At 36.6% G+C, this 26,229-nt stretch overlaps 3 protein-coding genes across 6 annotated transcripts in view; 2 read left to right on the top strand and 1 right to left on the bottom strand.

Annotated features, from left to right (window-relative positions):
* Positions 1-4,991, bottom strand: part of slc9a7 (solute carrier family 9 member 7) — a 37,995-nt gene extending 33,004 nt beyond the window's left edge. Inside the window, exon 1 of one of the 3 annotated variants that reach the window (XM_042726127.1) lies at positions 4,624-4,991. In XM_042726127.1, coding sequence (XP_042582061.1) covers positions 4,624-4,912 — 289 coding nt within the window. In that variant the 5' untranslated portion in view covers positions 4,913-4,991. The remainder of the gene's footprint in view (positions 1-4,623) is intronic. The other 2 variants (XM_042726125.1, XM_042726126.1) reach the window with 2 other exon arrangements.
* Positions 4,992-7,399: 2,408 nt separating this feature from the next.
* On the top strand, positions 7,400-13,441 carry LOC109080838 (protein XRP2). The gene is made up of 5 exons (XM_019095849.2): positions 7,400-7,739; positions 10,194-10,862; positions 12,039-12,153; positions 12,239-12,324; positions 12,404-13,441. The coding sequence occupies exons 1-5, from the start codon at positions 7,563-7,565 to the stop codon at positions 12,485-12,487; spliced, it is 1,131 nt and encodes a 376-aa protein (XP_018951394.2). The 5' UTR covers positions 7,400-7,562; the 3' UTR covers positions 12,488-13,441.
* A 1,620-nt stretch (positions 13,442-15,061) lies between these two features.
* Positions 15,062-26,229, top strand: LOC109062552 (protein Jade-3). Of its 2 annotated transcripts, none has more exons than XM_019079638.2 (12): positions 15,062-15,330; positions 18,314-18,370; positions 19,636-19,695; positions 19,795-19,874; positions 19,971-20,128; positions 20,208-20,398; positions 20,484-20,695; positions 21,543-21,710; positions 21,939-22,055; positions 23,149-23,607; positions 24,548-24,665; positions 24,984-26,229. In XM_019079638.2, exons 3-12 carry the CDS (start codon positions 19,647-19,649, stop codon positions 25,820-25,822), a joined length of 2,391 nt encoding a protein of 796 aa, XP_018935183.1. In that variant the 5' UTR covers positions 15,062-15,330; positions 18,314-18,370; positions 19,636-19,646; the 3' UTR covers positions 25,823-26,229. The 2 variants fall into 2 exon arrangements, with proteins under 2 accessions (XP_018935183.1, XP_018935184.1); XM_019079639.2 differs by lacking the exon at positions 15,062-15,330 and adding an exon at positions 15,389-15,710.

Below are 26,229 nucleotides of genomic sequence, written 5' to 3'. Positions count from 1 at the left end.
GTGAAACAAGAACAGGGGCAAAAAACACCATAATCGCACAACCTCCCGCTAAAATCAGGCAAATTACACTACTTAAAATCAATGCTAGGTCTAAACAGTACTGATTTCAATTCATAGGGAAAATCTGCAGATTTCTGTGGAGTCAAATACATACCCTAAAGATAAAGATTTTGAACATTTATTCTGGGAGTATGTGGACAGCAGCACATTTAACACATTTCACTTTGAGTACATTCAACAGAAATCTGCAGAATTTTTTTTTTTTTTTTTTTTTAAATATAGTACCCTTGAAGATGCAATAATTGCACATTTTCTGACAGTGCATGTCATGTTACTCAAAAGTAAAGCTAATAACTTATTACTTGTTGTTATCCCTGTTGGTAGACATTATAACTGCCCCTCAATCAGTTCAAGGATACTAAAAACATTACTTTGCTGAACAATATAAGGAACAACAACAAAATCCCTTTTTTTTGGTCCAGAATGTTTTTTAAATGCTGCTTACCAGTTAACAAAGTAACTACTGTATATTGTTTTGTTTATTTCATAAAGCTAAAGAATTTTTCAAACTAGATTTTTCACACTACTTTCACCACTTCCTGTTGCCTGAATGTTTTATTTAGCCGTACGCACTTATGAGAGGAAGAGTTCACATGTCCGGTGCAAACCAGTGTAGACCATGATAAATTCTGATCAAACGTCATTTGTCCTTATTCTTTTTGTCAAAAGTACAAAAAAATGTTTTGGTTAAAACTGCACCTGTTTCTGAAAAAAAAAAAAAAAAAAAAAAATAATTATTATTATTATTATTATTATTATTATAATAAGCATGACATCATTTTCTTGTAGTTTCTGAGTCATAAGTCGCATGCCATTAACAACTCAGGTGACTGGAAGGAGAAGAAACTAAAAATGGTATAAGATGTTCTATTAATCATGTTTTCTTAAGAAAAGCATCTCCTATTTCAGTGTAACAGCAAGTCTAATGTCTGCAGTGAAGCTGAATTAGAGGGAAGAGGTCAGAATGCACATAGGGCAGGGGTAATACAGCGTGTGTGTGTGTGTGTGTGTGTGTGTGTGTGTGTGTGTGTACGCCAATGTAACAACACAAATCCCAAAAGCTACAGTGGCCATCAGCACGTAGACAAGCCAGAGTACGACTTCCAGCACTAAACTCAGCATATGGAAGAGTGAGTTTACAACTAAAGGACAAAACGACACACACATGCAGTGTACAGCAAAGCTTAAATGGGCATGTGCAAGGCATTCTTAATTGGGTTAGCATCACATTTAGAACCCGGCAAAGACAATGAGTGACCTCGGACATCTCCCATCCAATCAGAATCCAGCTAATGCATCTTAGTGTTTGTCTTCCCCTGCCCTGTTGCATATGTCACAATACATCAAACCAAAATACAATTACAAAACATTACATGGAGCTTCTTTTGTTCTCCAGGAGGGATAGGAGAGCCCCTGACAGCCCGGTCCGAATGCTGTATTATACAGTTGGAAATACAGACAGAAAGAAAACCAAACACACCCAAGTAGACACAACTGTAATGTTACCATCTGTCCAGCCAGTGAGCAGGTGGCACTGTTCTGAGAGCCAAAGCATGTCAACCTTGATTCAACAAGGAAAAAAATACTATTTTGAGCTAAACTGGCTCAATGCAACAGCTGAAGTCAAATCTGCTTTGTGATTGAGTGCAATTCATCCTAAAAAGACGTGCAAGGAGTAGAATGGGGCAGATTAATAGGATGGAAGCTAGTGCATACTATCAAAGCTAATTACACACTAGAGAAAGCTCTCATGGAGCGTTTGATGGATAGGAATATAAAAGATCTCTTTTGGGTGTGTAGAAAGAGACAGACCAGTTTGAAATCAAGTTAAACAGTACAGATTGGCTTTAAAACATGACTTGGATCAGGCTGTCAAAAGTAGTAACAAATTATAAAAGTAAAAAAATAAAAAATAAATTAAAAACAGAATAGCCTTGACATGTATGTACTGTTTGAAATGAGGGGAGCGGCAAATATTTACATTTTTAAACTCTACAATTCCATTCAAACATTTGGGTCTGGTAAGATTTTTTTAATGATTTTGAATTAAAGGTGTCTTATGCTCACCAAGAATGCATTTATTTGATGAAAAATACAGTAAAGCTAGTAATACTGTTAAGTATTATTACAATTTAAAAAAAATTAATCTGTGATGACAAAGCTGAATTGTGTCTCAGTGTCACATGATCCCTGCTAAATAAAAGTAATAATTTCTTTAAAAATAATCATACTGACTCAAACTGATAATGGTAGTGTTTGTAGCTCTGTTTAAACTCCACACAAAGCACCAACCACTGTCTACTGTATTTAGTATAAAATCCCCTATTATTAATTCCACAGTGAGAATACTGCAAATGAATTGGAAGTCCCCAAGTTTTTGGTGAACTGTTGTAAATCCTGTTTACAGCTATTATTTAATAGCAAAAGTAAAAGTGCTGAATGTGGCTCTTCACTAACATTGCATTTTAAGCCATGCATTTTAAACCATACCTGCTGCTCAATATGTCAGACAGGTATGTGCTCAGTCAGTCACAAAAAAGACCCCAGGGTCATCAATTTAGATGCATGAACATGGTAATTCTTGTCATATTAATCTAATCAATATTTACTAAATTGGTGTGAAACCAAATAGTACTAGTAGCAGCTAGCTTGTTTCAATCTAGTCTCAGCCTCAGACGTCACACCCACGGACCGTTGGCTGAACATTTGATGCATAAAGCACACAAATTGGAAACACTTCAGGAGTTTCAAAGTCATCATCGGATTGGTTGAATTATACAGGATTTCCGGGAGACGTGTGTGTCGCGTTCTTTAACCGTTCCGCCTGGAAACAAATATGCCGTGGTGCCAAACCCCCTCACGAAAGAAGAAAGCCGTCGTGTTTACAACTGTGACGACGAGCACTTATCAGGATCGACTAAATGCTGGATTGTCAAAAGTATGTGAAATATTTAAAGTTTGCAGCACAGATTCTTTAAAATACGTCCAAGTGTTTTACACACCGGTCTGTTATTGTGGCGACATTTCCACGCCCGAAACGTGACACTGAATGCAACGAACTGTGATTGGTTGTTTGACATGTCTGTTAAACGGCCTGCTGTGCGGGCCTTAGCCTATGAAAGCTGCCATGGATTCGAATGGATTCTAGTTGTTAAGCAGTCTTTTTGTAGTTTTGGAGTAATGCTTTTGAACTTCAGTGCAACCACTGATGATAGAGCTCTCATTTTCACTGAAGATATGACACATGTGAAGACAGATGTTTGCTGACCTTGGTGAAGACCTTTGATTTTTCACACTAGTACATCAAAAAATAACACAGTGTCATCATTTAATCACCCTCATATTACTCCAAACCTATATGATGTTCTTTATTATGCTTAACACAAAAGACGACATTTTGATGAATCGCACTGCTCCTTTTATCCATGCAAGTACAATGAATGGGGAGAGAGGTGTAAAAGCTTCAAAAAGACTGCCATAAAATTATCATAAAAATAATTGTCATAAGTGATGCAAGGATAAACTTTACTTCCAACAATCTGTTGACCAGTGCAACTAAATTTTGTGTACAGGTCTGGATAAACCAACTCAACTCAATTTATGATTCAGATTTAAAAGCGCAGTGATCACTCTTTCTCTCATAAACACTAGGGCCGATGTCCATGTTTTCAATAAATAATTACTTAAATTTCAAGCCAAGCTCTAACATGGCTACAAAAGACCTGGACAATGGTGAACAATTTTTTAATCTTTAGTAAGTTTACTTTTTTCCTTTTTTTTTTCCTTTTCTTTTTTTGAATTTAAAAGTTGCCATTAATTGCAAGTGCATTGGAAAGCAACCAGTTCTTCAAAATTTTGTTCCACAGCAGAAAAAAAAAATAAAGGTTTGAAGCAACATGAGGAAGATTAAATGCAATTTGTTTTGTTTTTTGGTGAACCATTCCTTTAAAGTAGAGCTTACAGAGGAGGACTCTTGACACAGACGACATAACATCATGTTACTGTAGACTGATTCAACCTGAAATACAAAAGCAGTCACACTAACCAAAGCTAGTATGAGGAACTCAACAGGAGGAATAACAGAAATAAAATAAGAAACGAAACCCCTGCGTCTGAGTGCACGATTGGATGAGTTATGGTGTAAAATTACATACATAAGATATTATGCAATATCAAAACTGTGGGTTGCATATGGGCTAATACACGTGTCAGCTATTGTGGTGCATTGAAGATCATCAATCTATTCCAGAGCCATTTAAAAACCACACTGGAATACAATGACATTCGATGCAAAAGGTTTGTATTAGCACTCGTTCAAGCTAGCAGGCTACACGGTCTCATGTGATTCTTAGCTAAGGGTTTACATGACGGCTGTGTCTCAATACCTAACGAGCTGCCTATCTAGACAGAAAATGCGCAAAAACACCCGACTAAAAATGATTCAACTCTGATGACTCGGTACTATGAGGCAAGAATGCTGCTGTCGAGCTCGGCGGTTCATTCGGTTTTGAGACACGGACGATGCAGAACGCATTTCGCAATGTTAAAAAGACTATTTTTTACCGTATATCATAGCCAGTCCTGTTTCGTGCAGGAAGCGCACTCTTCTGTGTTTGAAGAGCCATATTGTGAGGATAGTTAGTGTCAAAAGCAAAATAAATGTAAGTAAATTGACGCTATCCTGTCTGTGACTTTCCTCAGCCTCTTTCTCCGTGGCAAGTTCCTCCATGCCGCCGTCATCTGCTCCTATCCGATAACATTGGTTTAAAATGAACATTAGAATAGGAAACAGTGAACCGTGTCCTCCTAATGCATATAATGTCCATGGCTTTGGTGCTGTGGCCGCCTCCATGGTGCAGGATGCTTGTGGAGGGTTTCCTCACTAACTGCCTCTGCTGCGTCAGGTAGAGTCAGAGCAATAATAAGAGAGTTATCAGAGCAGACCGCGGCTCAGGCTCTTAAAGAGACATGCACACCAATACTCCACTCTAGTACATTCCATGAATGTCATATACAGAAAACAGGGCTTGAACCTCTTGAATGAAGGGTTTTGTTTGTTTGTTTGTTTGTTTGTTTTGCTACAAATGAACAGTGGAGGTGCTTATCCCCAAAAATGTTGATTTGTACCCCAGGAAGTCAACAGATATGAGCTGCCTGTCACCCAGTAGGCTATATGTGTTTCAGTCTTATTGACACTTAAATTAAATAAGTGTAACCCTGGACCACAGGGTCAATTTTTATTTTATTTATTTATTTAAATTGAGATTTATAAGCTTTGCATTGATGTATGGTTTGTTAGGTTATGACAATATTTGAGATACAACTATTTGAAAATCTGGAATCTGAGGGTGCAAAAAATCAAAACATTGAGAAAATTGTCTTTTTGGTTGTCCAAAGGAAGTTCTTAGCAATGCATATTACTAATCAAATCTTAAGTTTTCATATACTTATGATAAGAAGTTTAATAAATATCTTAATGGAAAATAGTATTTGCTTAATATCCTATTGATTTTTGGCATAAAAGAAAAATATAATTCTGACCTATACAATGTATTGTTGGCTATTGCTGCAAATATACCTGTGCTACTTATGACTGGTTTTGTGGTCCAGGTTGCTTGTTTTCTGGGCTAATGTTTTTGAACAGGAAATTTTAAGAGGTGAGATATCTTATGTGTTAAAATTCCAATGGGGATACAGGCATTTTAAGCAAAGTCTAGATTACTGAATTTGTTAAATTGTTTGGAAGAATGTGAAACCCTACAGTTTTACTGGCCTCAAAAGGTCTAGCTGTCACGTTGATGGAAATAAACAGGAATTTAAGATTTACTTTTTGCTCTTCTTCATATACCACACTTCCTTTACTATGAGAAACGGAAAGTCATCATTTTCTGGTTCTGGGAACAAAACTATTTTTGTAGTGCAGTAATGACTATATTACCCAAAAATAATCACATATTTGAGATTTAAATATTGTTTTTACTTATGCAGAGTTTGCAAGTGTAGGTCAGTTTAGAAAAAGTTTCCAGTTTGTCACAGTGCTTTAGACAGCAACTTTTTGACAATCAGTCAGTCTTTCTGCGGAGCAGCTGTGGTCTAATGGTTAGAGAATTGGACTTGTAACCAGAAAGTCACAGGTTCGAGTCTTGGTGCTGGCAGGAGTTGTAGGTGGGAGGGAGTGAGTGAACAGTGTTCTCTTCCACCCTCAATACTCATGGCTGAAGTGCCCTTGAGCAAGGCACTGAACCCCCAGTTGCTCCCCAGGTGCTGGATATAGCTGCCCACTGCTCCAGGGGTGTGTTCACTTCTCACTGCTGTGTGTGTGTGCACTTGGATGGGTTAAATGCAGAGCACCAATTTCGAGTACGGGTTACCATACTTGACAAATACTTCCTGCAAAGTATTATTTCTTATTAAGTCTGCATATTTATTATCAAATGCTATTTATTTAATTATCAGTGATTATAATTTGTTATCAGGTGACATGTTCCATCACACAGATGAGTTCATGCATGCAGTTTACCAAAGAACATGTATGTTGCTTAAACAACAGTGGAACAGCCAAGTGCATTACTAATGTGTTTGCTGTGTATGTCACATATAGGCCTAATACAAAATGATATGTAAGTGATGAGTCACACACCATAAAGCCCAAAAGACTTTTTATGTTTATCTTTTAAGTGAGAATTAAATTTTTCTCTGTCAAACCACATTTCACAGAAGAAAAAAAAATCTGTTGATTGGTTTACATAAAAGCTTTTAGCTGACATCTTTCAGTTTTCTTGGCAAACGCATACATAAGCGAGAAAACTGAAATCTGTACTTCTTCCACATACATTTGATTTTTTCCCAGTAACCTTATTTGTTTAAAATTAGTGTTAATTATGTAATGTACAATTCCTCAATGAAAATGCACACACACACACATACACACAACATTTGGCCTTACTGCATTTCTGTACAATCAACTCATCGATTTCTGCAATGTTACTTACCTTTCTTTAAAACAAAAAATCAGTAGCAATACCTAAAAATGTTTCGAATGTATGCACTTGAGTGTTATTTATTCAGATGATGATACACACATATTTAGATATGGCTATATATACAAAAATACAAACATCCAACAGTGTAATCCGAGTGCACAAAATATTATAATTTACATTATTCTCACGCCAAGATGAGTTAACACAACGTACGAACAAAATGCTTTATTTGCATATGCCAGGGGTTATTAGTAACATCCCCCACCTCCTGCTTCGATAGACTTCGTAGATACGGCTCAGCTTTGATTCGCTGTTCCCTAGCAACGCGGTGCGCTGTAGTGATTGGCTGACTCGAGGGTCGAGGAAACGGGAAGCGCACAGGTTGCGTGTTCTTGATTACTTTCTGGGGAGGGCGCGAGAGAAGCAGCACTACTGAGGCTGATCGAGACTATTTCAGAAACGCGTGACATTTATAACAGGACTGACGCGCTGACATATCGCACGACTGAACGTCCATAAATGGGGTGCTTCTTCTCCAAAAAATCGAGGAGAAAATCTCCTAAAAAAGACTCTGCTTTGCCCGATGGAGACGAGAGCGCTACGGGCAATGACCTCCCAGAAAGCAACAACACTGCGCTGGGAAGCAACAGCAACCAGGAGGCTCCCAAGCAGTACAGTTGGGACAAACGAGAAAAGGTAACGTTACGACGCTGCATTTTAACCCGTTTTTGTGTACTAGACTGTACTACACAATGTTGCATAATTGTTTTAGGAATGCTACAGAATGAACTCCAACCAGAGTCCGTCAGAAGTAGCTATTGTTTATGTATGTGCGTTAGCTCAATTCGCATTGTTAAGACCATTTTGTGCAGTTCACAACGCGCTAGCGATGGGTTTGGCCCCTCTTGTGTAGTGTTTCTGAGTGTTTTCTTCTGTTGTCTTCGACTGACCATCGATACGAGTGTCTCTCGGCGGGCGGTTATAGGTTTTCAAATGCTATGGTAAATTATAGACAGACCTTATTATCGGCTTAAAGTCAGGGCACGTAACTTGTTTGCATGGCGCTTGCCCAGATTACGCTGTGTTAAGGATTAGCACATAAGTGGTGTCGCCATCAGCATGTATGACACTGTATCAAAGGGAGGAAGAGAGAGTGAGTAATAAGGGTGGGAGCGAGTGTCTGTCCGCCCCTCCGATCACAAAACCCTGGTCGATGCTTTCAAGTGCAGATTGGAAGGCAGTGAATTCACGAGACAAGTCACTGCCCAACAGTTTTCTCTTATGGTCTGTCAAAGGCAGTGTCTGATCTAATAGATTAGACTAGTAGTTCTCAACCGGCAGGGGTCATTAAACTTCCAGTTGGCCCAACAAGATAAATGTTAAATTATTTTTATATGTGACCCTGGACCACAAAACCAGTCATAAGTAACACGGATATATTTATAGCAATAGCCAACAATACATTGTATGGGTCGAAATGATCTATTTTTCTTTAATGCCAAAAATCATTAGGGTATTAAGTAAAGATCATGCTAAAGATATTTTGTAAACTTCCAACCATAAATGTATCAAAACTTGGGTCACATATAGTATTCATATAAAACTACTCAAACTTGATGGCTCTTAGTTTTTAGTCCTAAAACATGACTGGGAATTAGTGCCTGGGAATTCCCATTTTATGTTTTCTAAAAACATGATATAGATTTTATTAGAATGACAGCTGATGCATAGAACAAGTCCCTACCTTACATGTTTTCTATAATCCTCTACTTTCTGATATATGTAACAATACAGTAGAAAAAGGTTTGTTGCTACTTCCATTTCATCACATTACTTCAATTCTGTAAACTCAGTAAGGGTTGCCAGGGTGTTGCTGTGTGATTGTTAGGGTGTTTTAAGTGGTTGTTAGGTGGTTACATACTGGCCCAAATCAGAAGAGCTCTTGATTTCGGTAACAGTCTGTCCCCAGATACAGAACAGGTGCCTTCTTCAGTTTAAATTTATGTTGTTGTTTCCATTTTGTGGTTTATCTTCTGCCTGATGAAAGTTTTGCAGCATGCTGCATGATTTGAGGTATCATTTGTGTCTCAGATAATGCAGAATGAGTTTCCTGTTGAAGTGTAACCTTTAGTTTATTGAACTATATACCATTTACAAAGAAAATCTAGAAAAGGTTTTGTATAGTATTTGATACATCAGGCTTTTATGGCTCATATAGTATAGTGAAAATATAGAGCTCAAGGAGGAAGGGAAAAAAACAAACATTTTATTATGCAATTGGGTGCAGATGTTATTATTTATGTGGCCAAAAAGATGAAATTCTGATAGCTTGTAATGTAAATCAACAAGAGTTTTATAACAAGATAACAGAATACTTGCATATGCATATAAATATTAGTTGTCTATCTCCCAATATTATGTCTTAGTAAGATAATTTTTAAATGCTTAGATTTATGTTTATAGTTTTAATTTTAGTGGGCATATAATATTATTTAAGATTTAAGATAAACAAAATGTTCCTCAGAAGCCTGTTGTATCACATTTGATACTTACATTTTAAGTTTCAAGTTTTTCTAAATTTGATGTATTGATAATCAAGTAAACAAAGTTGCTGCAGTCCCTTATGTGTTCATCTTGAAACATTAATAACAATACAAAAGCTATTCTCATGTTTCATTATAAAAATCATTAAAGATGTTAAAGCAAAAAGACATATGTACCACAACCTGAATGTGGAGATTTTAAGAATATTACTACAAAATTATATATTTTACTTGCTAAAAAGTGTGAACTATCAGTCAGAGGGCAGAAGGCATGTATAATATTGTTTACAACAGAGTTTGATCATGCTGATAATTTAGAGGCCTTAGAAATTATTGTATCAAATACGATACAGTAGGCTTTATAATGTTAATACTTAAGATTTGCTTTAAAGTATAGTTAACTACAACAGAATTAGATTTTTTTTAGACAAAAACATATACTAACTCTAACTAACTAACTCTCTAACTAATAAACACACATTTTGAGGGGGAACATCCTGTTACATGAGTGTGAGGGGAACTAGAGAGCAAAGATAGCTGGTAATGGCTTTATTGCTTTTATAAATTCTCTATTTATTAATATGTTTGCACTTTTTTTTTATTGCAGGTTGACCCGAAAGACTTCATGCTAACAGGCCTCAAGAATGAGACCGTGGGCCGGTTGCCAGGCACACTCAATGGCCAGCAGTTTGTCATTCAGGATTGTGAGAACTGTAACATCTACGTATTCGACCATTCGGCGACTATTACCATTGACGACTGCGTGAACTGCCGTATTATGTTAGGTCCGGTCAAAGGCAGCGTGTTCTTCAGAGACTGCAAAGATATCAAGTGTGTGGTGGCCTGCCAGCAGTTCCGCACCAGAGACTGCAAGAAAATGGACGTCTTTTTGTGCTGCGCCACCCAACCCATCATTGAGTCTTCAACAGGCATGAAGTTTGGCTGCTACCAGTACTACTACCCCGATCTGGCTTTCCACTTTAAAGATGCGGGCCTCAGCATCTTTAACAACAACTGGAGCAATATCCATGACTTCACACCTGTCTCTGGAGAAACCAACTGGAGTCTCCTACCAGAAGATACTGTTGTCCTGGAGTGTGTGCCTCTACCAGATCCTGAGTCAGAATTCAAGTCTGTGAGAATCTCTACTGAAGCAAGTCGGAGCATAGTGCCCCTGACCAAAGGAGGGCGCCGTACCGAGAGCGACGAGTCCTGCCTGTTTGTCTTTTTCGCTGGAGACTACACCACTGCTAACGCACGCAAGCTTATCGATGAGGTTAGAACTCGTTTGATAGAGTTGATGCTGTAGAATTGTCATTCATGGTAACGACAAACTGACATCATGTGTAGCATATTTGTTCATCTTTGAAACTTATTTGTTACAAGCTTGAGGTTTCTCAACCAGGAAAGTTATTCAGAATGAGTCAACATTTTCTAATGTGGCATTTCTAAAGAAAAGCTGTGCGCTTATTATTCAGTTTAGCGTCTAATTGAAAAACATTGTTCACAGCAAGTTTTTCAGGTTAATTGGAAAATGAAATCAGCTTTCTTCAGTAACTCCACCTATATAAATAGAAAATGTATACTGTTAATAATGTATTGGGATGTGTACTATTTCCCACTTCACTTAAATTTGTAACATTTATCTTATTTTTTCCGCTACAGGTGTTGTCTGCGTATGATTAACCTTCTGACTCCAAAAAAGGCTCTATATCAGTTCTAGTGCACTTACTTGCAGAAGTTAATGAAGTGACTGACTGTCTATTATTTTGTCTATTATTATGTTGGTTCTATTATTTTGTTACCAAAAGCAGGATGGGCTAAACAGGAAGGGCTGTGATGCATAGTTGTAAGGGTCTAATTTGACAATACACAGAATAACAGCTTCAGCCATAGTTAACAAATCAAATTTTTATGAATTTTCTCTGCAGGTTCTTGCCATGAATCCAAATGTTATAAATATGAAACACTTTTATGCAGAATGCAAGAAAAATGATAATGATGTGTACCAATAAGAACCACTGATTTGGTGTTCATTCCTGCATTTTGTGTAGATGTCAGCACATTATTAAAAACATTTACATCCATGAAGTACTACTGTAGAATATACAGAAGATACTGTAAAATAATTTTAGAATGGTAAAACAGGACACATTAATATAATAGCACATCATTCACATTAACAACAAATGTGTAATAAAAAAAGAAATGTTGATTTCACGTGTTTCAAATGTTGATTATCTAAACTATCCTTGCCCTCTGCAGTATATGGATTTGTCAAAGGGAAATTGTGTAGAAATCAATAACTTTTTATAGTGGTGATCATTTAGTTTTATTTTTATGGTTCTCAATTTTACAAAAAAAATTCAGTCTGGTCACCAATGCATAACCAAGCTGATTTGCAAAAACCTTTCATTTTCTGACATACATTTTTGCATCCACCTAAATGCAGGCGACCGCCAAAGGCTTTGTCCTCATTCAGACCAAAGAGGTTTCCATGCGCCCTGAGGATGTGAACCGAGTGTTCCAGAATAATGCAGAAAGCCTCACTGAGTGGATCACCAAAGGTGCCGTAATGCATTGTGTTATACCAAATAAGAACATGTACAGGCAAATATATATGTCTCTTATAACTGATCTGTGTTCCTGCAGGTCCAGTGGTAGCCCTCGAGCTGAATGGAGAGCGTGTGGTGGAGGCTAGTCGATCCATTGCCAATGAAGTGTTCAATGGAGCTAAGGTAAATATAAGAGGAAGCTATTACTTCTCAAGTCTATCTATTGAGGATTTGCCCTGATCATCTAACGCTTTTCATGCAGCTGTTTGTTTCTGAGAGCAAAAGCACATCCTCGCGTGATGTCGACAATTTTTTCAACTTTGCTGACATGCAGATGGGACTGTGAAACTGGCGCAGAGGAGCACCTCAAATTAATGTGGGTTTATATTTGTTTGGTTTTATCAATTTTGTCATTTCAGTGAATTGGAATTACATGTAAGAAACTACTGATATCTCAACATTTTTAGGGGTTTATAACCACTATTTTAACAAACAGATTTGCTCTGTGATCTAAATATTTAACATTTTCATGCCAATGAAACAGGCATATTGTCAGTGAGGGTATTTGTTACCAATCATGAAGACAAGTGCCTTTAGATAGAGAACAAAATCAAGAACTGGAACTTTAGTCTAATCAAACATTGCTGTGGACAATTTATCACTTATGCTGAAAAAAATTAATTTGACTATATAGATATTTATTGGATAGTTTTTTTACCTAGCTGGAAATTGTGTTTTATTCTTCTTTGCTTGTATACATTTTTCAGTACATATTGTATAGCCATTTAGTTTGTGTATAATAGGTAGCTGTAAAAATATTTGTCAAATTCCGGAAAACATGAATTGTTGAATTTCAAAAATGAAATTTTTTATATTTAACAGAAATATATATTTACTCATAGCCATGTTTTTAATTTCTTTTATTGTTAGCATGGCTTTTGACTTGTCTCCAAATTATATTTTCTATGCTTTTTCAGTATTTTTTTTTATTGTAAACGAATAGCATTACTCCTCCATATAAGTTTTTAAGGTAACACTGTTCTAATAAGAATGTAAGAAGTTCCATCTGATATGTTGAATGTACTACTGAAAGGAGCTTTAGTTGTCTCCTTTACACTGCTCTATTTTTGTAGGAACGTTTTAGCGAGAACTTTCCTGCGATCAAAAAATGTTTGTACATTTGAGAGAATCGCAGTGTACTTTTTTTATTTCGAAATGGTTCTAATTTGTATGAGACAATTTTGTTGAGTTATATATATATATAAGCTGTGATTTTTCAATACATTCATTTTAGTCAAAAGTTATGTGTCACCTCTTTTTATTTGCAAACAGACACAAAGATAGACTGCATCTTACTACACTAATGTATTAAGATGAATATCAACTGGTGCAAATAGTTTTGTGAGTTGAGTACATATTTGTTTACAGATACAGATTGCGAGTTACTATAAAATCTGGTTAAGTAGTGTTACATAATGTCAGAAACATGACGACAGTTTGGAGGCCAACCTGGAAGGCTAATTCGGATCGGTTGTGTGGTAAGGATTACTTAGACTTTCATGTTTTCTACAACATAAATTACACAAGTTGCTAAATAAGAACTACAGTGGTTGTCTGATTTGTTAAGCTCAAAAACACATCCCTGAAGAAATTGTAATTCTTGCAAGTAAGATTTATATTTGACATATGACCTTTGTCACAGACCTTATTATAATGTATATTATGTACAAATTCTTTTGTAGATGTAGGATTTTTCTTACATCTACATTGTAAATATATTTTTGCTATTTTATTATTTCTTTCAGAGGTAAATCAATAACAATTACATTTTTAACAATATTTCAAATGTAATTTATAAAATTTGTTGTATTTTGAATCCAATTTTTCTTTGTAAAAGGCAAAAAGTTGACCATACTGATTTCAGAGTTATTGATTCATTAGTTTGAATATACATTGAACCAATCTTAGTTGATAATTTAATATACTTTATTTTTTACAAAACATCCCAAGTTTCGGTAGTGACTGTAATGCTTTGGTAGTGACCATATCACATTACAGAATTTTAACTTATACTAAAACAAAAAAAAAAAAATTGCATAACTGGATTAAAATTTTGTTTATTTTCCCCAAATTTGAGGATTATGTGTTCCCTTTTGTCACTACCGAAACACTGCGTAATGTTTCAGTAGTGACAGTTTTAGATACTTTTGAACCTAGCTCAAAGATGCTAATCAGCACATGCTTAGCTAGCACAGTTCTGAACAGTGGTACACATATAAAAACTAAACATTATGGAATAACTCCCAAAAAAGTGTGATTAAAAAAGAGAAAAAAGGTGCTCGATAGTGATGTTCCATAAAGTTACACAGATTTTTTTTTTAGATTTTGAACACATTTACCTCAAAATGATGGGAACTATCTACTCACCATGTAGCTTTGAGAGATAGTGACATAAATATTTTCTGACCATAAATGTTGGGTAAAAATCATTTTTGGCCAATGGACTAAATTAAAACATACACTGAAAATATAAAATTTATCTGCAAACAGACACAAAGATATATATATATATATATATTCACTTTTTTTTATTTCAATTTAAATTATTTCAGCATCCTTATCAGTTGAAATTTAGGGATTAGGGTTTGGGACAGCCACCCTCCCAATAAATGATGACGGCGACGCTATATATTTTAAGCTCACTAATATTTTAAATATTGTGGGTTTCAATAATTAAAAGAAGGATCTTAGTAAACATCTAAGATTTGAATACTTAAATGCTTTTTAAATGTGTTTTTTGGTTGTGGGACAGCAGTTTGCACCAATGCTGTAGAATGGCCCATTTACTATAAAAACGTAATCATTAACTAACCTACATCACAGCCCTCCATAGTGGCAACTGAAGCATATTTAACTACCACTGAAGAGAAGTATGCTAAATACTCCAGTTTCCACTGGCGCTCAGCAGGGCCATGAATTGGGCGGAGTTTAGGACCTAGCGGTCTGGTAGTACAATAGCGCTGTTGTGTCTTGGTGAGAGGGTTATTTCTGCTTTTGGGATATTGACAGTGGGACAGAAAAGAAAAATACCAATATTTGCCTCATCTCTGGACTGCTGACTTGAGGACGGCCTTGCGGAGTCTATCGCTTTGTGCGATCGTGGGGAAACACTGGATTTTTGGATGAGAGGTAAGGGTGCAGCACGAACAATGCTGCTCGTGTCTCCACACATGGCTCAGTGTGCCAGTTATCCAGGCCCGCTGCTTCACACAGATCCCTTACGAGCAGGGTTTTACGTGCTTATTAGACAACTGGGACAATATTGGTAGCAGCGACAACATTATCCTCGCGTTAAAGTTTACGAACACGCACAGCATGTTGTTATGTAGCCACAGGAAGTGTTATTATAGCAGGAGAAGGTATTGTAGGGACTGGAGGGGGTTCGTCATGTAGGCGGCTCGAGTTTGGCGCCAAGGCCGTCAGAAACCCTCGCGCGTAACGTTACAGCAATGGAGGACACCAGCATGCTCGCACACAGACACAGTAGTGCTGTTTAGTGAGACTTTACGGTAAAGCATTGCAGCGTTTACCCTTCCATTCTTTATTTAGCTGTGTGGACTTGCTGAGTTGATCTGTTCACCCAGCATGGGAATAATGTCTGAGTGGGAAACATGACACAAGTGCTCGTTAAACGTTTCTTTTCGTTGCATCATGCTTTAGCTTTACAAAGAGGCGATGTGCATTTGCTGAATGGGCACTGGGTTGTTGCATAATTACACTTCTATATTTATTCGCTGGATTTTGGCGCCCACCTTTTATGTTATGAATACAAACCGTGTAGTAATGAAACAACTTCGTTTTGTGAATTCTTCCTCGTTTGGTAAAAAACACAAATGCTAAATCATTAGCGCAATGAATGATTCAGCCGACAGAACGCATAAGCGTATAAAATGGCGAGCACTCTGTAAAAAGCAAATGAATAAATGACACGAAAATATTGCGACTAGTTTTAATCCTGAAGCAGAAGAGGCACAGTGCAACAAAGTTTGGAGCGGAAGTACTGTTGTTGGAATGCGGGAATGCCCTCCTCGAGCTTCCGTTTCCCCCCCACTGCTCCCCGCGAAATCCCTCTGCATGCTTTTAGTAGTGTATGGTTAATTTGACTTTTATAAATTTTAAACATTTAAGATACTTATTAACAAATGTTGGGGTTAGCGTGACTTTGCATAGGTTAGTTAAACTAACATAACGCTTCTAATAGTCAGTAAATAAAGGTTTGCGAGTACACAAGGCCAGCGTGAGTCTGGAGCCTAGGTGAAGTAGTTTAGGCCATAGACTGTATAAAAACAGGTTTAGGCACTAGATGGAGGGATTTTGCTTTCAGTGACTCGAGTCTTTTGAATAATTTCACTAAAAGATTTGTTTATACAATCGTTCAGTGAACATTTATATAGGTGTCATGCAAATACAACAAAGCTCTTTTCTTGTTAACTTTTGAGATGGACTTTTATCGAGTAACAGACAAAAAAGTTCTTTAGATTTAACAAAATGCTCTCCACACATTAAAGGTGTCACATTTACTGTTCAGCAAATTTTAGTGGGTGAAATTCAGTCATTTTAATATGAATCCAGTAATGGTCAGTTCAACATAAAACAGAAGAGAAATTGAATTTCAGAGATGATTTGTGCAGTGCATCTCTACTAGGTTCAGTGAATGGGACGGGTTGTTGGCACACTAGGCCAGTGTGAGGTGGGTGGGGGTGAAGTAGCTCTCAGCAGACGCTGATCTGTTTAGTGTTGGGGTGTGGGGTGGTCTGTCTGGGCGGAGCATTGTGCTTTATCGTGGCGCAGTAGGAGTGGGGGTTGGTTTTAGGACTGTGTCATTTTGTCTTGCCATTTTGAACCACAAAACAAGGCCACCCAGATCAGATAGCCTCCCATTTCAACAAATTTGTAGTTTGACTTAAAACCTTGCAAATTTTAGAAAAGCCCTCTATTACGTTCTTCATTGGTCTTGATTAATCATTCACGGATTTGCGCTGCGCAACGTCTTCACACACGGACAAGTGTGACATCATATACCTCTGTAAATAAATATAATTTAAATTCACGTCTCGCACACTTCAATACACTTTGAATGGGACATATACGTTCGCTTCGAACTGGAATCATGGCGGAATTTCCTGTGATGTCCACTTCGCAGGGCACTTACGTTTGAATAGAACAAACGTCTGAAGCCATAAGAGAAACATACAAAATGTGCAGAGCGGGGGGGCGCAAGGACTGGCATTGTGAACCGCTGTTCTAAGTTGATTTGGTGCAACATTTCTGTGACACTACAATACTAATTCTTTAATATTATGAAAGATACGGCACAACTCCTAATTCAGAATGGGGTGAGCAAGTCACACCAACCTTTTCAGTCTCATTAGTGCTTCCTTTTTAAAACATTCACACTATGCGAATGGGAGAGAGTGTGTCAGAAGCAGATGTTCCTCTGTGGGTTTGAAAGCCAGTCTGTTACTGTCACAAATGTGGCTTTAGATCTACATCAAAAGTCCTTCATGGAGCATTGAAGAGGCACACTAAGTGCTTTTTTTGTTTACTTTCTAGACATTGCAGTGTGCATGCAGCAGTCATAATAAGCATGGAGTCTAAAACTTAAATTGTAGAGTTTATCTCATTTATAAAATACTTGTTTTGTGTGGTATTAGTGATCCGTACCAGTTTGATAATGAAGGAAGACACTAGAATTGTTAACCAAGTGAAGTGTTTGGACAAAATAGGCCACCACTGCTCAAACACAGTTGTCCAAATGTTGTCAGTTACATGCATCAATTGTTTGAATTGGTAGTGAGTGAATTACTCTTAACAGAAATATCCTCACTTGTGATAATTTGCCTTGCTTATGAGTTGTCCATTTAAGATGTGTCTGTACATAGTTTCATATGTGTGGTTTGACTGCAATTGCTCCTAGTGATCTTGGTTAATATTTATTTAAGGAGGCCTCTCAGTCAGGTATTGGAGCATAATAAATCACAGTGCAGGCTGTGCTTTGCTGGCTGTCTATCAGTACTCTCTTACCCTCCGACGCCTGTTTTACTGCCCCACATTTTCATTCAGATTGTGAACAGTATGTGTTCACTTCTCAAGTCTTGTTCTTTGTTTTCAGGCATGAGCGAGAGGCAGAAGCAGCACAGTGGAGGAAAACAGTAGCATGCTCTTTATGGTAAGTGAAAAACTGCTCAGTGAAATTTAAAGCATTAAAGCTGCCCTCTGTGGTAATAACATTTATTTCAGGGTACTGAATGATTACCATGTTCATGTGTCATATTTGCATGGTACTTTAATTTACCTTTGAACATGTAAAAACTCATCAAATTTGTAATGCCACATTGTTATTTACTAATGTAATGCAATATAAACCCGTAATAATCGTATGTGACCCTGGACAAAAAAAAACAGTCATAAGTCGAAATTGAGATTTATACATAATCTGAAAGCTGAATAAATAAGCTTTCCATTGGTGTATGGGTTGTTAGGACAATATTTGGCAGAGATACAACTATTTGAAAATCTTGAATCTGACTATATGAGGGTGCAAAAATCTAAATATTGAGAAAATTGCCTTTAAAGTTGTCCAAATGAAGTCCTTAGCATTGCATATTACTTATCAAAAAATACGTTTTGATATATTTACGGTAGAAAATTTACAAAATATCTTCATGCAACATGATATTAACATAATATCTTAATGATTTTTTGCATAAAATAAAAATCAGTCATTTTGACCCATACAATGTGTTTTTGGCTATTGCTACAAATATACCCCAGCGACTTAAGACTGGTTTTGTGGTCCAGAGTCACATATTGGTCAATAGTAAATTCCTATTTTAACGACTATCCAAAAAATCTATCTAAAAAATTTCTTTTTAGAATAAATACAAAGTAGAACTATATTATTTTCTTGGATTTATATTATTTTCGTTGATATGCCACAAAATAACAATGCATGGTAATAAAGAACAATAATCACACTACCATGCAAAGGTATGCGGTCAGTAGGATTTTATTTATTTATTTATTTAAATTAATACATGATTCAGAAAGGATGCAGAAATGTTTTGTCATCATACTATTTCAAATAGATGCTGCACTTTAGAAATGTTTATTCATCAAAGAATCCTAAAAGAAATGTGTCCGTTTCCAGCTAAAATAATAACAGCACAACTGTTTTCAACACTGATAATAATATGTTTCTTGATCACCAAATCAGCATATTAAAATGATTTCTGAAGGATCATGTGACACTGAAGACTGCATTACTGTTCAACACTGGGTACTAGTACTTGCAAACCACTGCTTTTTGATATTTCTTTTCCTTCTGTTATGTGAAAACAGCTCTGTTGTTTCAGTGTAGGTGAAAATGGTTTAAGTGGAACATTGTTTAATTGAAGATGTATTAAAGCTGTACTTATCTAACTTTCACTGCAGGATACGTCAGGATGAAACGACTCAGGACTTCAAGCAGCAGTGACAGTTCAGACAATGAGAGTAAGTAAAATGAGCCTTAAAAAATTCTGAATCTTCATGTAAGATTAATACAGAACAAAGATGTTTATTCTTGGCTCACTCCGTTGTTGTATCATAAAGGTCCCTCGACATCCTTTTCCTCTAACAAGTATGGAAGCAAACCAGGCACCCCCGCCTCTGCTCAGAAGAAACCAGCAGAGGTAAGCCCAATAGAAAACACCTCCTCCTTTTCACCACCAGCCTTATGAATGAGAGATTAGGTTGTATCACTCATTAAGGTTATTTCTCCTTTGTAGGTGTTCAGAAAAGACTTGATCAGTGCCATGAAGCTTCCAGACTCTCACCATATTTCTCCTGACGATTATTACCTGTTGGCGGACACATGGAAGCAGGAATGGGAAAAGGGTGTACAAGTACTCGCTAGTCCAGACACTATCCCTCAGCCTTCTCTGAGGTATGTCACTTTGAATAAAAACAGGTTTTTGGACATGTACCATCTTGCATGTGACTAAAGTTGGGCTTTTTGTGTGTAGGATAATAGCAGAGAAGCCAAAGGAGGTCCTCTTCACCAAACCAAGGAAATATATTCAGTGCTGGAGTCAGGACTCTACAGAGACGGGTTACGTCAACATCAAGGAGCTGGCAGAAGCTATGTGTAGATACGACCTGGACGATATGGACCTATACTGGCTTCAGCAGCTCAATGCAGAGCTTGGGATGATGGGTAAGCGAGAAGAAATGCTTCTCTATAAGATTTGGTCTTATGATGTGCTTCAGGGGATTAAGTGCATTTTGTATGTTACATTCAGGTGAAGGGCTTGTGGATGAGTTGACGATGGAGCGGGTGATGGAGGCATTGGAGAGACGGTGCCATGACAACATGAACCACGCCATCGAAACTGAGGAAGGGTTGGGAATAGAGTACGATGAGGATGTCATCTGTGATGTATGTCGCTCACCTGACAGCGAGGAGGGCAATGACATGGTCTTTTGTGACAAGTGTAACATTTGTGTGCACCAGGTGAGATCTTTGTTACTGTCAGTAAATGCACTTCTCAAAAAATCAGAAGACTTTTTTTGTGTCTAACTATCCTGTATATGATCCTGTAATATTGCAAAGCTTTTATATACGTACATATACCCTTATATACTTCTGATCTGATCTGTTTTTTAAATAAATTGATACTTATGTTCAGCAAGGATGCATTAAATTCAAAAGAGACAGCAAAGACATTTATGATGTTACAAAAATGTTGTATTTCAAATAAATTCTGTAAATTTTGATTTTCCTATTCTTCAAAGAATTCCAAAAAAGTATCTCAGTTTCCACATGTTCCACTATGGAATAGATTACATTAGAAAATGTATTCAAATGTTTCAAAAAGCAACAGTTGTTTTAAAATGTAATATTACTGGTTTTTATATAAACGCAGCATTGATGAGAAAATCTTTTCTACATCAAACATTTGTAACAATAAAATAAAAAAATACTTTTTTTTTACCACCAAAGTAATGTACTTAAATAAAAGGTTGGATTTTTCTCTTTTTTTGCATTTGGGTTCTATGTTGTTTAAAAGAAGGAGAATTTTTAGGAGTGCACGACCACATCTTAAACAGGGGTGCCAATAATTGTGGAGGGCACTGTGTGTGTGTGTGTATATATATATATATATATATATATATATATATATATATATATATATATATATATATATATATATATATATATATATATATATATATATATATATAAATATATATATATATATATATATATATATGCAGTTATTAAAATTTGATTTCAAATGTAGTTGTTGTTGTAATTATAGCTTTATCCTAAAACTCATCACACTCATATTCTGTTGCAGGCCTGCTATGGCATTGTGAAAGTGCCAGATGGCAACTGGTTGTGCAGGACGTGCGTGCTTGGCATCAATCCCCAGTGCCTTCTGTGTCCTAAAAGAGGGGGTGCAATGAAAGCCACCAAGGCGGGCACTAAATGGGCTCATGTAAGCTGCGCTCTCTGGATACCAGAGGTGAGTTATGTGTCATAAGGATGAAATTACACCTGCATTATTGTTATGTTGTATGCTGTTGATGTTGTTTAATTAAAAATATTACGAAATTGAGCTTTCTTTCCTATGCCAGCATGTTTGATAGTATTATTTAAGAGTATCATAGAGTTAACAGACATGGGCTAAAAGCCATAAAACTCCACTTTTGAGTTTATGGGGTCTGTTAAGAGAATTTGTATTTGTCTTTAGGTGAGCATTGCATGCCCAGAGAGGATGGAACCCATCACCAAAGTGTCTCATATTCCTCCCAGTCGCTGGTCGCTCATCTGCAGTCTGTGTAAACTCAAGACTGGAGCCTGTATACAGGTAATGCTTTATAGGGCAGAGAAGGGCATGAACATTTCTGCTGGTTAATTGGGTGTGAGAGTTACTCAGTAATAATAATAATATCAGTTTGAAAATGAATTCTTGCTTAGTTGGATATAAGATCTTGGGAAAGAGAACTTTCTTCAGTGACATCATTTTGACAGTGCTAGAAGATGTGTGGTAGTTTTGATTACAATTTTTTTTTTTTTGGATGTAATATGTAAGTCTAATATTAATTTTATTTTATTGTAATAATTAAGCAACTAGTGATATTTTGAGTAACTTGTGAATTTGTTTTTTTACTCATTTAATTTTTAAAATCTATATGCTGTTTACATTGTAAAATTAATATTTTAAACCTTTTTTGTACACAATTTTTCTTTCTAATATCATGGTTTCTGCAGGTTAAAAGTCTTAATTCACCCTTCCCCAAATTAAGGCCTTAAAAATGTCTTGAATCAGAGCTGTCTTAAATTCATAAAGTCATGGCATTAAATGTGGCATGCACTGCCAAAATAATATCTTCCCTTGTATACAAGTCTTGTTTTCCAATACAAATATCTAAACATTCTTAGGGTTGTGTTTGGGTGCAGAGATATTCATGCCTTAAGCTAATTTTTGTTAAATGTAATGAAGATTGGTGTAGAAAGTTGTATTTTCAAACTTTGAAATGTTGCTAATACAACTCATTTACATTTAGAGGAATTATTAATGTATAATGTTCCTTTCAATTTATTCCTTAAAAGTTCTGGACTTGGTCTTTAAAGGGTATTTAAAAAGTCCCAAATTTATCTCTATAAATGTAATAAAATAAAATCTAGGAAATAAATTTCCCAATTAATTAAAGAAATAATTTGATTAATCTATTATCAAAATAATGACTTTAGTTTCGTCTTCCAGACTGTTTTATATATATATATATATATATATATATATATATATATATATATATATATATATATATATATATATATACACACACACACACACACACACACACACACACACACACACACACACACACACACACACACACACACACACACACACACACACACACACACATATATAAACACTGTCTCTCATCTTCCAGTGTTCAGTCAAGAACTGCACCATTCCTTTCCACGTCACTTGTGCTTTTGAACACAACCTGGAGTTGAAGACCATCCTGGATGAAGGTGATGAGGTCAAGTTCAAATCCTACTGTCTGAAGCATAGCAAACCCAAAGCAGGAGAAGCAGGCTTGAGTCCGGCCTGTCATAAACCTCCTACTGAGACTGAGAAACTGGGCTTGAGGGCACAGAAGCTTCAGGAGCTGGAGGAGGAATTCTACACACTCATTCATCCTGAGGAAGTGGCCCAAAACCTTGGACTGCCAATCAACCTGCTGAACTTTATCTTTCAGTACTGGAAGATGAAGAGGAAAAGCAACTTTAACAAGGCTCTGCTGCCACCTAAAGAAGATGAAGAGAACCTGCTTTTGCAACCACAGGAGGACAGCATCCACACAAGAATGCGCATGTTCATGCATCTGCGGCAGGACCTGGAGAGGGTGGGTACTCTTATTTCTCGTTATCATAGATGAGATCTTTTTTTTTCTCTGTTCTATGCATTCTGGAAATGCCAGTAGTTAAACTTATTTGTTTCTTTTTAATATTTCATGATATTTATTTATTTATTAAATATTGTAATGCATTTGGTTTCTTACTGAATGCTTGTTACATTTTTTGTTTTATTTTAAAGTAATTTTAGTCTGAAACACTGCCTGTATATTGTAGAAAGTTTCTTCTATTGAAGTTAAGTTATCTTGAAATGCACAAATCTATCAGAAGTTTACTGAGCAGAAGACAGATCAGATGTAACCGCAAGAAAAAGACTACTCTGTTGTTGGACAACTGTGGTAGTCAAAATTTGATGTGGACTTTGAAAATGATTAAAAAATTTAATTAAAGGACAAAATGAATTTAAAACAGTTAAGAATAGAAAATGATTACACACAAAATATAGTGCAGTCAGTTCAGACATTGCACAGTGCTCATTCAATAAATGCACAGCTAAACAGTTTTTAGTCTGCGTTTACATGTGACTAATGTTTTAGCACATCTGATCTAGTTTTCAGTGTCACATGATCCTTCATTAATCCTTTTAATATGATGATTTGGTACTTAAGTAATAACATTTCTTATTTTCAGTGGTTGAAAACATGCTGCTTTTATATATTTTTGTACAAAATTGAATAGGTTTTTTTTTTTTTTTTTTTTTTTTTTTGGAAATAGAAATGCTTTGTAAGACTATTAAATGTTTTTATTGATTACCTGTAATTAGATTAAATCATCCTTTCTGGAAAAAAAAAAAATATATATATATAATTTTTTTTTAAAGAAAAAAAGACCCCAAACATTTCAACAGTAGTTTAATGCGTGCTTAACCCAATAGTGTTATCTTGTGAGTTTTTTGATGTTATGATCCTTATGTGTGTGTCATTTTGTCAGGTGAGAAACTTGTGTTACATGGTGAGTCGAAGAGAGAAACTGAAGCTATCCCAGAGTAAAGCTCAGGAGCAGATCTTCAATCTACATGTCAAACTCATCAACCAAGAGTTATCTGCAGGTAATTAACTTTTTCTGTATTTACTCTTTATTTTTTGTTTTATTATTTGTTTTTGATTTGTTTTTATTCATTTATAGGTTTTTTTGTAGCTTTGAATTAACAATTTTGAAAAAAAAAATCCAAACTATTTAGTTTTTTATATATATAAATATTTATTTTATATTTCAAAACAGTAAAATTAATTTACATTTAAACTTTGAACTCTACACTTATTATAGTTCAAGTTAAACTCTTACAGTCAAAAAGATCCATTGAGTTCAAATGTTTTGATGTTCCTGCACCACTGAATACCTGACTAACTTCTACTTCTATTTGCAGGGCTCCCAGTGTCCTCATCTTTAGAGAACCTATTGTTCCACCCACCTAGAATAACCCTAAAACTCAAAATGCCTAAAGTATCGCTTGGCAATGGCAAAACCAACTCCAAATCAGGTAATGGCCCCCTGTGTCCGGATAACAGCAGTAACGTATATGACACTGGTGAGGGAGGCATCGGTCAGGGCAAACCGCAAATCCATCTTGGACGGGTAAGGATAGAGGAGCATGCCAACGGTCTCCTGCCAGCCTCCATCTACATTCGACGAGATGACGGGACTCCCCCATTGGCCGTGAAGCAATCTGGCAAACCTTTAGCTCTGCACGCTGCCCTCCACGGTCAATCGTCCAATCGGAAAGGCAAGACCGAGCCAGAGAAAACCCGCCAATTGAAATCCAATGGCATTATGGACAAGCCCGTACTCCTAAGAGACACTTCCTGCCAGACGCCCACTGAAAAGGACACATGCAATGACATTTCAGGGAAAAGTCAGTCAGGTGGATTCCACAAAACCTCTCTTGAGCATTTCAGCCGATCCCTCAAGGAGGCCACTGTCAGTTTAGTACGGACTGAGGATCTTCGGGCTTTTGAGAAGAACGCACGCAAGTCCTCCGGATTCTCCAAACCGGTTTCCAATGAGCGGCCGCTAGGGGGCAGCAAACCATTCCAGGAGAGCGACGGTTACTGCCCGGATGCAGAGCTCAGTGACTCTGAGCCAGAGGCTAAAGGGAAGTGCCGACAGGGAGGGCGGAGGCAAAACCAGAGAGGACCTGCTGGAAACTACAAGTCTACCAGCCGAGCAAAACTGTCTTTTGGCTCTAGGACGTCAGTTCAAAGGTGACAATCTGCAAAGCATTAAAACACCTCAAACCCACTGCCACAAATGACTGTAGTCCTCTGGCGGTATTCAGAAGCGCCAGATTCTGTTTTCCTCTGTTGAGGATCGGCCGATGATTATTAGTACAGTGTGCCAAAAAGTTCTCCCTGGCAAGTGATTGGTCTATTTTTGTGTTGGACTGATATATATCACTGTGTCTCTTTAACCAGCCATAGTGTTTCTGCTGCACTTGGACTACAGTGAAGCAGTGTTTCTGTACATAAAAGGAACTTCACTTTTTAGACTGTACATAGTAGTTTGTGTTAAGATGTGGAGCACATTGAGATGCTTTCCACGTACTGAAACGTTATCCTACTTTCTTACTGATATGCTTATGCAAATAAATAAAGACTTAAGAACTCTTTGACAAA

Source organism: Cyprinus carpio, chromosome B6 (genome assembly GCF_018340385.1).
Source record: "Cyprinus carpio isolate SPL01 chromosome B6, ASM1834038v1, whole genome shotgun sequence".
NCBI lineage: Eukaryota > Metazoa > Chordata > Actinopteri > Cypriniformes > Cyprinidae > Cyprinus > Cyprinus carpio.
The sequence above is the reverse complement of the archived record's forward strand: the minus strand, read 5'-3'. Positions and strand labels throughout refer to the sequence as shown.

Bases quoted from the DNA above. Each gene is read 5' to 3' on its own strand.
- LOC109080838 (XM_019095849.2), top strand. From the start codon at position 7,563: ATGGGGTGCTTCTTCTCCAAAAAATCGAGGAGAAAATCTCCTAAAAAA. The intron at 7,740-10,193 runs GTAACGTTACGA...TTTTTATTGCAG, and splicing joins GTTGGGACAAACGAGAAAAG to GTTGACCCGAAAGACTTCAT. The intron at 12,154-12,238 runs GTGCCGTAATGC...GTGTTCCTGCAG, and splicing joins CACTGAGTGGATCACCAAAG to GTCCAGTGGTAGCCCTCGAG.
- LOC109062552 (XM_019079638.2), top strand. From the start codon at position 19,647: ATGAAACGACTCAGGACTTCAAGCAGCAGTGACAGTTCAGACAATGAG. The intron at 19,696-19,794 runs GTAAGTAAAATG...TGTATCATAAAG, and splicing joins TGACAGTTCAGACAATGAGA to GTCCCTCGACATCCTTTTCC. The intron at 20,696-21,542 runs GTGAGATCTTTG...ATTCTGTTGCAG, and splicing joins GTAACATTTGTGTGCACCAG to GCCTGCTATGGCATTGTGAA.